The sequence below is a fragment of the Sus scrofa genome, chromosome X, assembly GCF_054392235.1.
Source record: "Sus scrofa isolate SSC_HxYL_T2T_F1_AM1 chromosome X, Sscrofa_HxYL_maternal_Yorkshire_Landrace_v2.0, whole genome shotgun sequence".
Lineage (NCBI taxonomy): Eukaryota > Metazoa > Chordata > Mammalia > Artiodactyla > Suidae > Sus > Sus scrofa.
The window spans coordinates 19,044,372-19,060,664 of NC_139401.1; the positions used below are offsets into that span (position 1 = coordinate 19,044,372).

Genomic DNA, 16,293 nt, shown 5'->3' on the forward strand with positions numbered 1-16,293 from the left:
CTTTAATAAGGGAGGGAGCTCAGAGAGCCAAACCAACGTGAGAAAAGCGGTTGTTTCATTCCTTCTGGCCCATGGCAGAAGGGAAAATATTCTTATTTCAAAAACAGCATGTTCTCAAGAGATTTCCATCTTAATTTTTAAAAATAGTGGACAGCCTTAGAGATGGCAAAATATACTGCGGACACTGCTGGAATTAGCGTCCCGTTAAACTAGGCGTACGTGAAGTTTTCAACATTCTAGCAGTTTGCTTTATTTTTGGCAAAAGACAGCATTCCCTTTCTAAGTCTTAATACTTAAGATCCTATGGAAAAGCTCGAAGGATTTACATACAAGAAGTGGCTTTCCATAATTAAGTTCATTATTAATTATGTTCATGAATCAACTCTAAGGGTATTAGCTATGGATTTAAAGCGATGGTGAAAAATATTTGGTGTAGAGCTCCATGTTCTCATACCAAAGAAGTTAACCCATTCTCTCACTTTCAGCCAGATCCAAAATTTGCTTTGGTTTTCATTTGAGACTCTTAGTAGCCAGGTGTTATGAATCAGAGGGACACACATCACATACTCAATAGCAGGAAAACAAACCATTTCTCTATGGAGCTAATTTATCTGGTGATGCATAATGTACCCAAGAACTTACCTGAGTCATTGCAAATAGATGACAAATTGCAGTTATTTCTCTGGGGTTTGACACCTGCAAATAAAACACAACCCAGAGGGTTAAGCATGTTAACACCTGTACTTACATACTATATTGTTAAGAGAATTCACAAATTCAAGTAGTAAACGTGTCCCAAAAATATTATGTGCCAGGTACAACTGGCTAGATGGATTCCACAAAAACTAAAGGAATAAGAGTTTTCATTTCTTAGTAGTCCAGCTATGGAACAGGACTCAACTATTCTTTAGTATGTCAGTGTCTGACCGCCTACTCCTCCCTAAAATTTCTGTCCACTTATAAAAAGAACAGCATGACTACAACTGAGTATAGAGACTTTATTTATTTATTTATTTATTTTGGCTTTTTAGGGCCACAACCGTGGCATATGGAAGTTCCCAGGCTAGGGGGTTGAGTCAGAGCTACAGCTTCCAGCCTACACCACAGCCACAGCAATGCGGGATCCTAGCTGAGTCTGCGACCTACACCACAGCTCACGGCAACTTTGGATATTTAACCCGCTGGGCGAGGCCAGGGATCGAACCCACATTCTCACGGATCCTAGCTGGGTTCATTACCGCTGAGCCACGACAGGAACTCCCCAGCACAGAGACTTCAAATGAAATAGCCCTTACTCATAAATCCTCCTTCTTTTCCTGGGCAGGGGAGTCCTTGAACATTAATGCTGATCTTAGCTCCTTACACAAGTGTATGTATGAAATAGCATCAATATTATGATGTCATTTCACATGGGCCAAAACTACAAAATTCAGAAGTGGTTAGCTGAGCCCCTACCATCTTCGATGGGCTTTGGGAGGTTCCAGATACAGACTCTGCCCTCACCTAGCTTACAATCTAGTGGGTGATACTGGCCAGTAAATGAAAAGTTATGGTGAGGAAAAAAATGGAGGGATGGCCAGTACAACAGCGCACAGAGGCGTACAAAGGAGGCAGAGATGATGGGAGCTGAAATAAGCCATGTGAGAACGAAAAACTTCATACGCATTACCTTTAGAAATACCTTCTCCTTTGGTGAAAGGAAAGGCACATCTCTTCCTTGATTTAAAAAGAGCTCAGATACTCCTCTGAGAATCTGTCCTTCCTTGATGTCATCCTTTTGATGAAGTATAAGAAATCTACAATACCTGTGAGGGACGGATGCTAATAATGTATTTAGCAAACTGCCAAGGGGAAAATGTTGTCATGGGAAGAAGTAGTTGGCTGGTTTGGTCAGAATTACATATGCAAGGCCTGCGTATGTAATTTTATTTCCACCGCACGTTATGAGTGCTTAATTCTTTCCTAAGGGAACCGGTGTGGACACAAACTAAAATTACAAATTGAGTTAGTGCCTGTGATATGGTTTCTGCCAGGATGATTTAGTTCACATTTGGTGTGCAGGCATCAGGCTTCAGCTGAGTTTTGATTCTCCGAGCAAACGGAATTCAGCTGCCCAAAGTCACCTGACATTCAGATTTCTCTATCATTCCACAGCAATGTTACCCACGCCAAAGGAGAAAGGTTTTGTTTTGTTTGGATGGCTGCCCCTGTGGCGTATGGAAGTTCCTAGGCCAGGGATTGAAGCTAAGCCGCAGCTGTGGCAACGTCAGATCCTTTAACCCACTGTGCCGGATTAGGGATGGAACCCGCACCTCCACAGCGACCCAAGCTACTGCAGTTGGATTCTTAACCCACTGAGCCACAGCAGGAACTCTTAAGATTTCATTTTAAATATACTTGCTTATGGATATAACTCACCAGAAACATACACTATGCAAATACTATGGAACATACATATGGTGGGTAGTAATGCTTTAAATGTTCTTGACAACCATTGGTCTATTGCTCCCTAAGCTTTTCATTCTAGCATCTCCCATCTTTTCTCTAAATTTTTTTTTTTTTTTTTTTTTTTTTGGCTGCGCCTGCGGCATATGAAAGTTCCTGGGCCAGGTATCAAACTCATGCCACAGCAGCACCCTGAGCCACTGCAGTGTCAACACTGGATCCTTAACCCACTGCTCCACAAGGGAACTCCTCTGTCTCTAAATTTTAGTGGCACCTTCATTTCCAGGGAGGTGTGTCTTTTGCTACTCATTCATACTGAGCGGGTTTTTTTTTTTCTTTGTAGGGCGGTTAGCCGTAATCTCCCCCAAGTACATGGCCATAGGTCATTCTTTAAATCCTAAGTGAGAAAACTTTGGCTTTAAAGGCCTAAATGTGTCCGTCTCTGCTGCAGCTACTCAACTCTTCACTGTGGCAGAAAAGTAGCCATGGACAAGGTGTAAACAACTGGGCGTGGCAGTGTCCCATTTAAACTTTGTTTACAAGAATAGCTGGTGGGCATATTTGGCCCACAGGCCACAGCTCGCCAAGCCCTGCCTTAAATCAACCGGCAGCCTTTCTTAAGCAAACAAGCAAACCGTGTGTCCTTAATCCTGTAATAGGTACGTAAAACTACATCCCTTTTTTGATTTAAAAAGAGTTTGAGATCCACTCCTCTAAGATTCGTTCCCTCACAAATTGCATCTCACTGAGACTCATTAGCACCAGCCCTTCTATCTCCCATGTCTCTTAACCGTGTCAGAAATACTTGCGTAATCATTGCACTTATCTGCACACGTGTTCATGTTAGTTATCTGTTTGTTTGCCTTGTCTCTCCCCACAGACTAGAAGATTCCAGAGGGTGGGCATTGTGTCTGATCATTATTACATAACTCCAAACGTTTAGTACAATTTCAGGTACCCAGTGCATAAAAATCTATTCATTAAGAACAGATTGCATTTTTCAAAGGGGGGAGGGAGAGAGAAAGAAAACATAAACACCAGCCATTTGTTGTATTTTACTTTAGTTATAAAAAAACAGTCTCGATAATGATAATAAGTCATACCTGAGGCATTGAAGGTTTTTACTATAGTGATTTTAGTTTTTTCTGCAAAGAAGCAATTTAAATATTAGAGCAGAATTGTTGCTTGTTTTTAAAAACAGTTTGCCATGAGTATCATTTTAGTGAAGTACTAAAAAAAAAAAAATCATACTGTTGACACCTTTAAGACACTACTGGTCATCTCGGCAGCAGAATGAATGAGAATGTCATACTCAGATCATATACTGGCAGAGGGTGGGTCTGGGGCTTGGATTCCCATATGTACCCGGTTAGATCACGCCTGTTACACACCCGACTGCTTACAGAATTCTACTGCAGTTGCCATGCACAGCTGCTAGCCTAATGAATGTGGACTTATACTTCAAATATGCAGAATTAAGTCACTATCAGGATCTTCAGGTGATAGGTTGTAAAGAGCAACTGAATCAGAATAAAATTCAAGGGAAACAGTAAACACAGGATCTAAAACATTGCTAGCATACTCGAACATCAGGAAAGTATTCTGCTCTTTTATTTAGGAGGTAATATACTAATAACAACATATTATTGAGAGAGAAGATTATTCTCAGACAGGCTGGGAATATCTAACTACAGTCATACTGAACAAGCTCACGCAGAACCAGGACAGAACTGTTCAAAGTCAACGACTCACAGGCAAATATTGAGGAAGCAAACCTTAGAAAGAGCTTCCCAACACATGTTGGGGACAGAACCCATGGCTCATTTCCCGGATCATGGAGAACCAGTTTCAGAAATCCTTGCTATAAGGATGGGCAGTTAGAAAAGACTGTGTTCAGGGCACAGATTCGCAAAGGTCGGTCTCCCAGGGCGAGTGCCAAATTCTGAAGAAAACACAAAGCTGAGATCTTGGAGAAGCACTTGAGAATGATGATGTTATACGGACACTTTCAGAAATCTGACTTCTTTATATGTGATTGAGGAGCTGCGGTTTCAACATGTGGCTGAGCCGTGGGAAATGATCAGTGGTGGTTATAAAGGCTGAGAGCATGGTGCATTATTATTAAGAGTCCTTTAAATATACCACTTTGTTTGCCCTGATACTTTCCTTTCCAGGGCAAACAAAACACAACTGTGACAGGAACTTCTGTTTCAATTTAAAAAAAAAGCGCTTTGGGGGAAAAATGGTCAGCCTCACTGATAATAAAAAATGCAAACTGGAACCGAAGGAATTGAGAGGACGATCGCCTCATACATGACATGGTCTCAGTTCTGGGCCAAGGTACAGTTATAATAACATTCTCAGCCACTGCTGGCAGGAATGTTGCTGGGCACGAGCTTTCTAGAAGATCACTGGGCAGTAGGGATCAAAGGCCTAAAAATGCTCATAATGCTGACTCATTAAGTCCAATCTTGGAAACGCATGCTACAGAAATCAGGGATGCATGCAAAGACGTTGTCCAAGGATGCTCATTGCAACAATTTTTAGTAAAAAAGCAAAAACAAATGTTCAACGTGCAGTACACAATGGAATATTATCAAGTCATTAATAGGAAGGGATGGTGGAAAATACTTATACTTTAATATGAAGTCAAAAGGGCAAGATATAAAAATGTATGTAAAGCGTGACTGGTTTTGTTATATATATACACACACAGACTGTGTCTGTATATGTAACACTGAATGGAAATACAGCCAATCATGAACAGTAATGTCTTAGCAGAGTAACATTAAAGATGCCTACAATTTTCTTCACTGCGTTTTTCTATATTCCTCATTTTTATGAGCTAAGCTGCATCACTATGACAATCAAAAGAAACAGTAAATGTTATTTTAGATGGAGTGCTATAACCGTAAGAGTTTGGACGTTCAGGAGTGTGACGACACCAGAATTACAGTTCAATGCCAAAGTAAAACGAGGAATAAATCAACAGTTGAAGGCATCGGAAATGGGCGAGGAGAAAACTTTTACTAACCAACCCAGAAGACCACACAAGTGAGGAACCCAAGCAACCACCCAGCGCAAGCAATGATGTTCATACAACGACTTGACATTACCTGTTTTGTTCAAAGTAGATAATACACTTGAAGTAGCATCTGAAATAAAACCATAAAAATTAGCCTAACTTTTGGCCTGATTAACGAATACACGCATCTTTTGAGGCTCCTTAAACATTTCACTATTCTCCCAAATCCTGGAGAAGTTAGAGAGTCTCGCAAAAGCCAACGTATTTGTATTTGCGAATGTATTTGCCACCCATCCCTTCACCACGCTGTCCATTCCCCAATCCCCGGAGACAGTGCTTGAGCAAGTATTCATTCATTTAAGAATGTGCTTCCTGAAAACAAGTTTTAGGTCTCAAACAAAGCAACACTCTTATAATTAGTAGGCTTAAATAACTCATGTATGTCGTTTAATATTTTGTCCCCCTTTTTCCTATTATAATGAAAGTCCCTAAGAGGTATGACCTTTCCACAGTTGAGTGCTAACTGTAATACACAGCCCTGTGGATGCTTAATGGATTTGTAAGTAATGGTATACTCTTGCAAAGCAAATTTTAAGAAATTCTAGTTTAAATTTGGAGCTCTTGAACATGAGGTTCAACTACCTTTTAGGCAAATCACATTTTGATCTTGTTTCACCTAAAATCCAATTTAAAATCTCCCCTACTGGTATTTCTTTAAATGAAAATCCTTCCCCGAATTTATTATTCTAGGTGAAACTTTAGGGGAGAAAAAAAGGCAAGTATTACATTATCACACATTAAAAAACAAAACAAAACAAAACAAAACAAAACATCCACATAAATGGGATCCAAAACCTACTGCCAAAGCAATTTTGAAGATGTTCTTTCACTATAAAAAGTAATTGCCCATAAAGATGATAATGCTGGCCCTTCCCATTGGACCAAATGTGAATTTCAACCGGTTTTGATCAGCATGAGCTGCATTTATGTTTTTTAGCTTCTTAACCACCGACAACATGGTGAGAGGTCATCTTAACTAAGAGATTGTGAAAAGTGTTGGGGTTTGACTGCCATAAGCGGTAAGGCTGTCTACCCACAGAGAAAGGGAACAGGATGTGCTGCCCTGCCTCCCTCCCTCCAATAGAGCCCCATTTTTTGCCCTTTTCCCGACCATGATGAAGCCAGATTTTTTTTTCACTTCGTACTACTTAAAAATTGATAAAATCATCTCTAAAAAGGCTGTCTTTGAACACTCTGTGCCTCTAAAGCCAGGCCGCATCATACTAAAGTCACTGGATGTGCTTTTCACATTTAAACAATCTGGCCTATAAAGTGTGTTGAAGAGCAAGTGAAATACGACCCTGCAGATGTCATAGCTATTTCTCCCCTTCCACCGAACAGTTAGACTGGTGGGAGCTTGTCCTCTCTCCGCGATAAGAAGAATTTTATCATTTAACCAGAAAATGTAGGTTGCTCTCCAGGGTTGACAGTTTAAGGGAGTTTTCTGTTCTTGCTTGTCATTTGAATAAGGAAACCTTCAACGCCATTCATTATACTTATATTCATACTAAGGGTTATCACTTTTCACTTGCTTCAGAAAAATTCTTACCGTTTAGGCTTGTACTTTCAACCTCTTTTGTCCCGAGAAAAGAAAGACAACACAAAGATATGAAGTCACAAACTTAGCAAATTGGAGCAAATACGGTTTTAAATTTTTTCAAAATCTTGCCTGGAGTACCATTGGAGTAGGGGACAAAACCAACGAGAGATGATTCAGCTGCAGGAGAAGGAAAAAAATGTCCAATTAATGCTTTGAAGCAATTATGTGTTGAATATTAAAGAGTTAGAACTTCTGAGATATCATTATGAAAAGTAGAAGACATGCTATTAGACCAATATGCAGTTACATCTGCAGGTCCCATCATCACGCAGTGAGTATACATTTAATCAGAAAATCATAGAGAAAGTACCCAAGAGATGAAATGGGTATAATTGTTTCATTTTACAGATAAAGGACATGAGACTCAAGACCACAAAAGCCTACTCTGACCTATGGAATATTATGGAAATAAGTTTAGGAACCCCAACAAAATAGAGAGACACTACCTTCAAAAGTCTTCAAGAGAGTTCTAGAAGACATTTTTTACTTGAATAATTTGTCAAACTACCATTATGAAACATGTTGGCATCTTGGCTCCACTCTGTTTATAATGGCACCTGGTAACTCTTCTCCTAGTGAATTTAGCCTTTAAAAAAATAACATTGCAGGAGTTCCCACTGTGGCTCAGTGGTTAACAAACCTGACTAGTATCCATGAGGATATGGGTTTGATCCCTGGCTTTGCTCAGTGGGTTAAGGATCCGGCACTGCCGTGAGCCGTGGTGTAGGTTGCAAACACGGCTCGGATCCCGCAGTGCTGTGGCTGTGGTGTAGGCCGGCAGCTGCAGCTCTCCTATTTGACCCCTAGCCTGGGAACCTCCATAGGCCGCATGCGTGGCCATGGAGGGGGGGGGGGGGGAGAGAAAGACCTTGTTATCACACGATATTGTACTACCGAACACAATTTCCTGGTGAGTTATTTTAAAATACGGTGGCTATTAAGACAATCAATCAGGCTGTAAATTTCCTGCCAAATAACTCCACTTACGCTAAAAGACCAGACTACTGCACACATTTTGCATGCTGAAATATTAAAAAGATCCAATGGTTTGACCTCTCTGTAGACACAGGACAAACAAACGTCTTACAACTAAAACAAGCTTTGCAGTCGGGAGCCTGAGAGTCATCGGGTAAAGACAACATGCGGGTGTGTCGAGGCGCTTGGCTGGCCAGGCTGCTTTAGACCACTCATGCGCTGGCTCAAACACACACGCCCTGTCCGTCCTGCATTACTGCTTCCAAATTTTGTCACTTACTACATTTTGAAAAAATTACCAAGGATATTTCTTGAGAAGTAAGACAGTTCCTGGGCGATAAGATTCAAAGTGTGGGTATGGAATCCTCTGCTCGTGGGGCAGAACAATCCAATTGGCCCAAGCTGGTCTGGAATGAATGACTACACATGTTTCTGAAGGGTGATGAATGGTGACACCAGCCAGAGAGGCCTGTGGGCACAGCGGCTTGTCTGTGCTGGATGTTCACTGGCTGTCCCCTGGGGCCCCAGGGCTGTGCCTGGCATCGGTGTGTGCCTCCAAAACTCCCGACTCCATCCCAGGCAAACAGGGTTTTGCAAGCTCATCACCACGATTAAGTCTGAGAAGGCTACTGCAGCAGAAGAAAAGTACACTGGTGCATTTTACCCTAGAAGGTTAACGACCAGGGGGCACGCTGGCTTAGCAAAAAGAGCTTGGGCTTTGAAGATGTGCCGTCCTGGGTTCGAATCTCAGTCCCATTACTTAGTAACACATAATAAGCATGATCGCTATTTACCGAGAGTATACTCTGCGCTAGGCACATGTGTTATTATCTCATTTCATCTTCACAACCACCCTATGAAACCGGAACTGCTATTCTCCCCCATTTAGAGATAAAGAAACTGAGGCACGGAAAGATGAAGGAACGTGCCCAAAGCCATACAGCTAGCAACGGAAGCCAAAGGGCGGTGTCCAAATTCAAATACAAGTAGTGTGGCTCCAGAGAATGGGTGAACATGATCAAGTTTTATCCTCTCTGACCCTCAGTTTCCTCATCTCCAACATGAATATAATGATCCCTATATTGTAAAGATTGGAAGCAGAATAATATGTCGCAGGACTCCCAGGTATGTAGTATATGTACAAGCAGTAATAGAGATGATTACTAATTTTATTTAAGTGAATTAATTAATAATGGCAGAAGCGGAGTTCCCGTTGTGGCTCATCAGGTTACAAACCTGACTAGGATCCATGAGGATGTGGGTTTGATCCCTGCCCTCGCTCAGTGGGTTAGAGATCCAGCACTGCCTGGAGCTACAGTGTAGGAAGCAGATGCGGCTTGGATCCCAAGTTGCTGTGGCTGTGGTGTAGGCTGGCAGCTGCGGCTCCGATTCGACCCCTAGCCTGGGTACTTCCATATGTCACAGGGGAAGCCTTAAAAAGCAAACAAACGAATAAACAAAAAAACAGCAGAAGCTCATTCTCATGCAACTAAGGACCAAATGCAAGTTGATTCACTACCATAAAAGCTTGTTCTGTACCATGTGGTATATATATTACAGAAAGAAAGAGAAGGAGGAGTCAGAGAAGCCACATGCTGCCTCTGTGATGTGGGGCAAGAAGCCATGTCAACTTAGCTAAGTTACTCGGCTGCCCCAGGCATCACTGTGTCATTAACTAAGGGATGGGGCAGGACCACTTTATCCCTAAGGTCTCGTTACAGTGAGCAATCTCAAAAACAGGTTCTATTCCTGGCTCCTGCCAAGACATATTCGAGTTATAAATTTCTCTTCAATTGATTTGCCTTCCCACTCATGAGAGTTAAGCCTTTAGAAGTCTTTGGAAGAAATATTCATTCAGTGGGGTGCTCAGGGAGTATATTTAAGAGAACAGCTGCATCAAATATAGAAACATTCAGCAGGTTTGTGTTTTTTGTTTTAAATTGTTATGGCCGCACCTGCAGTAAATGGAAGTTCCCAGGCCATGGCTTGAATCAGAGCTGCAGCTGCAGGCTTACATCACCACCCTGGCAACACCAGATCCGAGCTGCAACTGTGACCTGTGCTGCAGCTTACGGCAACACTGGATCCTTAACCCACTGAGCTGGGCCAGGGATCGAACCCACAGCCTCAGAGAGACAATGTTGGGTCCTTAACCTGCCGAGCCACAACAAGAACTCTGGCACGTTTATATTCCTGATACTCTTCAGGAGACTTATGAACTAGAACACTAAAAATAACATCAAGAACTGAAGTAGTTACTTTAATGAAAACTTACTTTTTTTTTTTTTTTTTTGTCTTTTTAGGGCTACACCCATGGCATATGGAGATTCCCAGGCTAGAGGTCAAATCAAAGCTGTGGCCACTGGGCTACGCCACAGCCACAGCCACACCAGATCCAAGCCGCGGCTGCGACCTACACCAGAGCTCACAGCAATGCCGGATCCTTAACCCACTGAATGGGGCCAGGGATCGAACCTGCGTCCTCATGGATGCTAGTCAGATTCGTTTCTGCTAAGCCATGACGGGAACTCCAAAACCCACAGTTTAGATCCCACTTTTGATCAGCAATGTGGGGGGATCAATATGCCTGACCTGTTGCCTGCTGGCTATTGATTTTTCAAGCATAGGTTTAATGACAGAATTTAATTAAGCTTCAAAGAAGAAAACAATGTTGCTGGAGCCGACGCCACATAGAGAACTTTTAGGATATTTTCCTTAAATTCCCCCAAAGTCATCTAATAACAGTCTTACCAGATGGTGGTAACAAAGTGGAATTATCAGCATACTCTGTTGAGGAAAAAGGTGATTTAAAATTAGTTATTTTGTAGGTAAACAATAAGAACCTACTATATAACACAGAGAACTCTATTCTATATCTTATAGTAACCTATAATGGAAAAAAATCTGAAAAATCTGAAAAAATATTCCACATATTCTATATACACATTTATATATATCTATATCTATCTTTATATTCTATACACACACTTTATATATAGAAAACCGAACCACTTTCCTGTATACCTGAAATGAACACAACATTATAAATCAATTAGACTTCGATAAATAAAATTAGTTTAGTTCGTGCATGAATTTGCAGATTAACATCTTTAATGGGAGCAAATGTCAAATAAGTTGCAAACAACTACCAAAAGAGGGCAGTATGTTAATTTACTATTATTTTCAACAGACACATCAGTTCTCCGTTCAATTCTCCACAAACGCCTATCTCTGGTGAAGCAATTCTTCCAACTGTTAAGTTTTATAAGGTAACAGTGCTGTATATGTTTTGTTATATAATGGCCTAGTACACTGTAAATTAAAAATGATGACTAAGGGAGTTCCCCTTGTGGTGCAATGGGTTAAGAATCTGACTGCAGCAGCTCAGGTTGCTACAGAGGCACAGGTTGCACCCCAGGCCCGGCGCAGTTAAAGGATCCAGCATTGCCACAGCTATGGCTCAGATTCGATCCCTGGCCTGGGAAATTTAACACGCTGTGGGTGCCACCATTTAAAAAAAAAAAAAAAGACTAAGAAATTTGGTTGTTGGAGTTCCTGTTGGGGCTCAATGGGTTAAGGACCCAACATTATCTCTGTGAGGATACAGGTTTGATCCCTGGCCTCGCTCAGTAGGTTAAGGACGTGGCATTGCTGGAAGCTGTGGTGTAGGTCGCACATGTGTCTCAGATCCCGTGTTGCTGTGGCTGTGGTGTAGGCGGGCAGCTGCAGCTCTGATTCGACCCCTAGCCTGGGAACCTCCATATGCTGCAGGTGCGACCATAAAAAGAAAAAGAAAAAAAAAAGAACTTTGATTGTTGGCTAATAGTCGTTAGACTTTATAAAAGTAAATGAATACATCTACATAAATTAAACTTCCATTAACTATGCTTCTTTTTATACCTATTAGCACAGATTTAATACCTTTATTTTATTTTTTGTTTTTTAGGGCCACATGTGCAGCATATAAATTCCCAGGCTAGTGGTCGAATTGGAGGTACACCTGCCGGCCTACGCCACAGCCCCAGCAACGTCAGATCCGAGCAGCGTCTGCGAACTTGCACCACAGCTCACAGCAATGCCGGATCCTTTAACCCACTGAGTGAGGCCAGGGATCGAACCCGCATCCTCAGGGATCCTAGCCGGGTTCGTTACCACTGAGCCATGACAGGAACTCCACAGACTTAATACCTTTCATTAAGCCACTTCTTTCTTATGTGTTAAACTAGATCAGATGCCTCTGGGTGTATAAACTACAAAAACTGCTCTGTTATTTTTTTGGGAATGATGCTCAGATTCCTTAAAGAAAAGTAATTCTATTTTTTCCTCTATGAAAAATAATACATTTATTGGAGAAACTTCAGAAGTCACAGATAAACAAAAAGAAGAAAATTAAAACCACCCATAATTTCACCACCCAAAGATAAATAACATTAACTTTTGACAGATATACTTTTCTCTATGTGTTGATGTATGTCTACATATATATACAGATATAAATGTACATGTATACATATGTATTTATATGTACAATAAGAAAGATCATATCACATAAACTATTTATAACCCAATTTTTTTTCATGACAGTATATCTTGAACATTGTTTTATATCATTAAACAATTTTGCAAAATACCATTTTGGTTTGTTTTTGTTTTTGTTTTTTTCTTTTTACGGCGGCACCTGCGGCATATGGAAGTTCCCGGGCTGGGGGAGGAATGAGAGTTGCAGCTGCCGGCCTGCCTGCACCACAGCCACGGCAACACCGTATCCAAGCCGCATCTGAGAACTATGTTGCAGCTTGCATCAATGCCAGATCCTTAACCCATTGAGTGAGGCCAGGGTTCAAACCCACATCCTTAGAGAGACAACGTCAGGTCCTTAACCTGCTGAGCCACAATGGGAACCTCCATAATACCATTTTGTGATGACTGCATAGCAGGTCACTGCCTGGATGTACCATTAATTTATATAACAAGCTTCCTTTTGATGGACATTTTAATGCGTACGATTTTTCATGATTACAAACAGTGCTGCAATAAGTCCTCCTGGCTAAATTTTTGCATACGTATTCGGCTATTTTCTTCAGAAATTCCATGAATTTGATTGCCAAAATGCCCTACAGAAAACGACCCTTTGCAGTACACGAGAGTGCTACTTTCCTAAACTCTCACCCACCTGGGGTATTACCTTATAAATTTTCAAATTGTTTTTAATTACAAAAGAATGGTTATTTCCATAGTGGTATCTTGAGATACAATTAAAAAGAATGAGTATATTTAGAAGCTAAAATTGCACAGTGAGACATACCTGGTAGCCTCCAGGAGCCTACTTTCTTTAAATGGTGACAGGGTACTGATTATTTTCTGGGATAATTAAAACATAGTTCTGCTTGAAAGCAGGACTGAATGAGTGCTCAAGTGGTTAGTGTAGAGTAGTTAGTGTCTTGATGCCCTAATCTAATTGGAATTGCCTCTTCTTAGTCTCTGTGCTTCAATATAAACTTCATGCTACCTTAATATCCCACCAATCAGAGAGTCTGTTGAATGCTCCTGGGACCAGTCACTTACACCTTAGTATGAATTAATTCCAATAGACTGAATCTTCTGATTGTTTCCCAAAAACCTGCCATACTGGGCCATACTGAAAAGTACTGGGAAGGGGATTCCCGTTGTGGTGCAGTGGAAACAAATCCTACTAAGAACCATGAGGATGTGGCTTTGATTCCTGGCCTTGCTCAGTGGGTTAAGGATCCAGTGTTGCCGTGAGCTGTGGTGTAGGTCGCAGATATGGCTCGGATCCTGCCACGGCTGTGGCATAGGCCAGCAGCTGTAGTTCCTTGATTCAGCCCCTAGCCTGGGAACTTCCATATGCTGTGGGTATGGCCCTAAAAGGAGAAAAAAAAAAAAAGGAAAGAAAAGTACTGGGAAGAATCGACATTCAATATGGGCTACTTGAGAATGACACCAGTAGTTTGGGCAGGTGAGCTACAGCGGGGTGGGAAGGCGGTACAGCAGAGAAGAGCATGAAGGCACTGAGAAAGAGCTGGGTACCAGGAAAGAGGGGTGCAGAGTGATGGTGATATGCCACAGGGGCTAAGACTGCTTCCTTTTCCATTTTTCCCCGTGGCTGACGAGGGCCACCAATGGTCGAAATTTTCTCCTTTGCCAAATCCTTTGACGAGAGCTTTTATACCCACAGGGAAAGGGGTTGAATAGAGTTTCACCTCTTTCTTAGATGCTAGAGGAAATGGACAAGTCAAGGGTAATAGGAAAGCCAGAGCAGAGAAGGAACTTTGCTGGTTGGCCGGCTCCGGGTAGACAGGTTCGACAGGCATGGACTCACAATCAAGAGGTAAAACACAGATCAAAGCCTGGACCAGATCGGCCTTCGGGGCTCCCAGTAGGGACCTACACTGATGAACGGAAGGAGCCTGGTAAATAAAAGCTAGAGATTTTTAAATTGTTATCGTCTGCTTTTTTTCTCTCAGCACTTTTTTTTTTGTTCGAGGGGTCCGATGACTCAGGGACTAACATTTTCTTCACCTTTTCTGCCCCTCATTACCCTGCTCCACCTCACGTGCGCTCCCACAGAGCGACATCCCCATCAGCCTGACATTTTCCTGCCGATCAGCCTGTTTCTCTTGGGCGCTCGCCTAACTCGCTTCCCATTTGTGACAACCAAAGAGGTGGTCGTCATTTCCGGTGAGTCATATATTTGAGTTCCATGCCCCGCTTAGGAGACAAAATATTTCCATTGTTGAAAAGAGTTGCGAGCAAAGAAAGGAAAAACGTTTAAGAATTTCAGATTTTCCTTTGGAAACTTACAAAGAGCAAATCGTAAAGCATTATTCATCTATTGAAGTCTTGATTTAAGTCCATAAATAAAATTACTGTGATCTGTCTATAAAATTTATTCGATATGACTCCCCAGGGAGTTTTTAAAACAAAGACCCTATATTCCAGTTAAGATGAGCAGGACTTTGGCGTGCCTAAGCTTCAAATGGAAGCCAAACAGAGGACCTGGAAGCTCAGGAACCTGGCCCCCTGGATGGAGACTCTTTCCCTACATTGCCTCCCTGGCACATTGTTGCAGAGTTACTGCCACCACCTCCCCAAATCCAATCCCTCATGGCCAAGGGTGACGTGAACACAGCCACGTGAATGCCTTAGTGTCGCTGCCTCTCCCCCCCATATAGCTAAGAACTTGCCGCCTACCGCCTCATATCATTTGCATACCTGATCATTCTTGTAGTTGATAGATTGCGAGTAACACCAGCCAAACCATTCAAGTGGGAAACTTCCGTATATTAGTTTCCTGTTGCTGCTCTAACAAATTACCATGAACTTGGTGGCGTAGGATGATGCAAATTTGTTACATTAGAGTTCTGTAAGTCAGGAGTCCAACATGGGTCTCATCAGACTAAAATCAGGGTGTTGACAGGCTACACTCCTTTCTGGAGGCTCTAGGGGAGAATCTGTGTCCTGCTTATCTGGGTAATTGACAGAATCCAGTTGCATGCAGTTGTAGGACCGAGGTCATCACTCTTCTGCCATCTGTAAAACTGAGGGTCATTCCCAGATTCTAGAAGTCACCCACACTTTCTTGGCTCACGCCCCATTCATCCATCTTCAAACCTAGCAACAGCGGGATGGGGTGGGGGAGTACTCATGAAGCATCCCTCTGACTTCTGCCTTCCTCTTTCACGTTTTTGTTTGTTTCTTTTCAGGGCAGTGCCTGCAGTACATGGAGGTTTTCAGGCTAGGGGTGGAATTGGAGCTGCAGCCGCCGGCCTACGCCACAGCCCCAGCAATACGGGATCTGAGCCGCATCTGCAACCTACACCACAGCTCTCGGCAACGCCGGATCCTTAACCCACGGAGCGAGGCCAGGGATCAAACCCATATCCTCATGGATACTAGTCAGGTTTGTTACCACTGAGCCACAATGGGAACTCACTCTTCCACTTTTAAGAACTCTTCTTTATTGGGCAAAATAAATCCACAATAATCTCCCCATCTCACAGTCCTCAACCTCAAGCAAGTCTGCAGAATCCCTTTTGTCATACAAGACAATGTATTTACAGGTTCCAGGCATCAGGAGGGGACATCTTTGGGGAGCCATTATTCTTCCTACAAACTGAAAAATCCAGGTTTTTTAAATTACGGAGTTGAGTTGCAATAAACCACACTT

At 42.1% G+C, this 16,293-nt stretch overlaps 1 protein-coding gene across 15 annotated transcripts in view; it reads right to left on the bottom strand.

The window, feature by feature from the left end:
- Window positions 1–16,293, bottom strand: part of ADGRG2 (adhesion G protein-coupled receptor G2) — a 237,400-nt gene that overhangs the window by 37,444 nt on the left and 183,663 nt on the right. For 6 of the 15 annotated variants that reach the window (XM_085008637.1, XM_085008635.1, XM_085008636.1 and 3 more), the window contains 6 exons: window positions 10,857–10,892; window positions 7,209–7,247; window positions 7,080–7,103; window positions 5,562–5,600; window positions 3,549–3,590; window positions 643–696 (listed from right to left, as the gene is read on the bottom strand). In XM_085008637.1, coding sequence (XP_084864763.1) covers window positions 643–696; window positions 3,549–3,590; window positions 5,562–5,600; window positions 7,080–7,103; window positions 7,209–7,247; window positions 10,857–10,892 — 234 coding nt within the window. Of the gene's footprint in view, window positions 1–642; window positions 697–3,548; window positions 3,591–5,561; window positions 5,601–7,079; window positions 7,104–7,199; window positions 7,248–10,856; window positions 10,893–16,293 lie in introns of all 15 variants that reach the window. The other 9 variants (XM_085008640.1, XM_085008641.1, XM_085008638.1 and 6 more) reach the window with 3 other exon arrangements.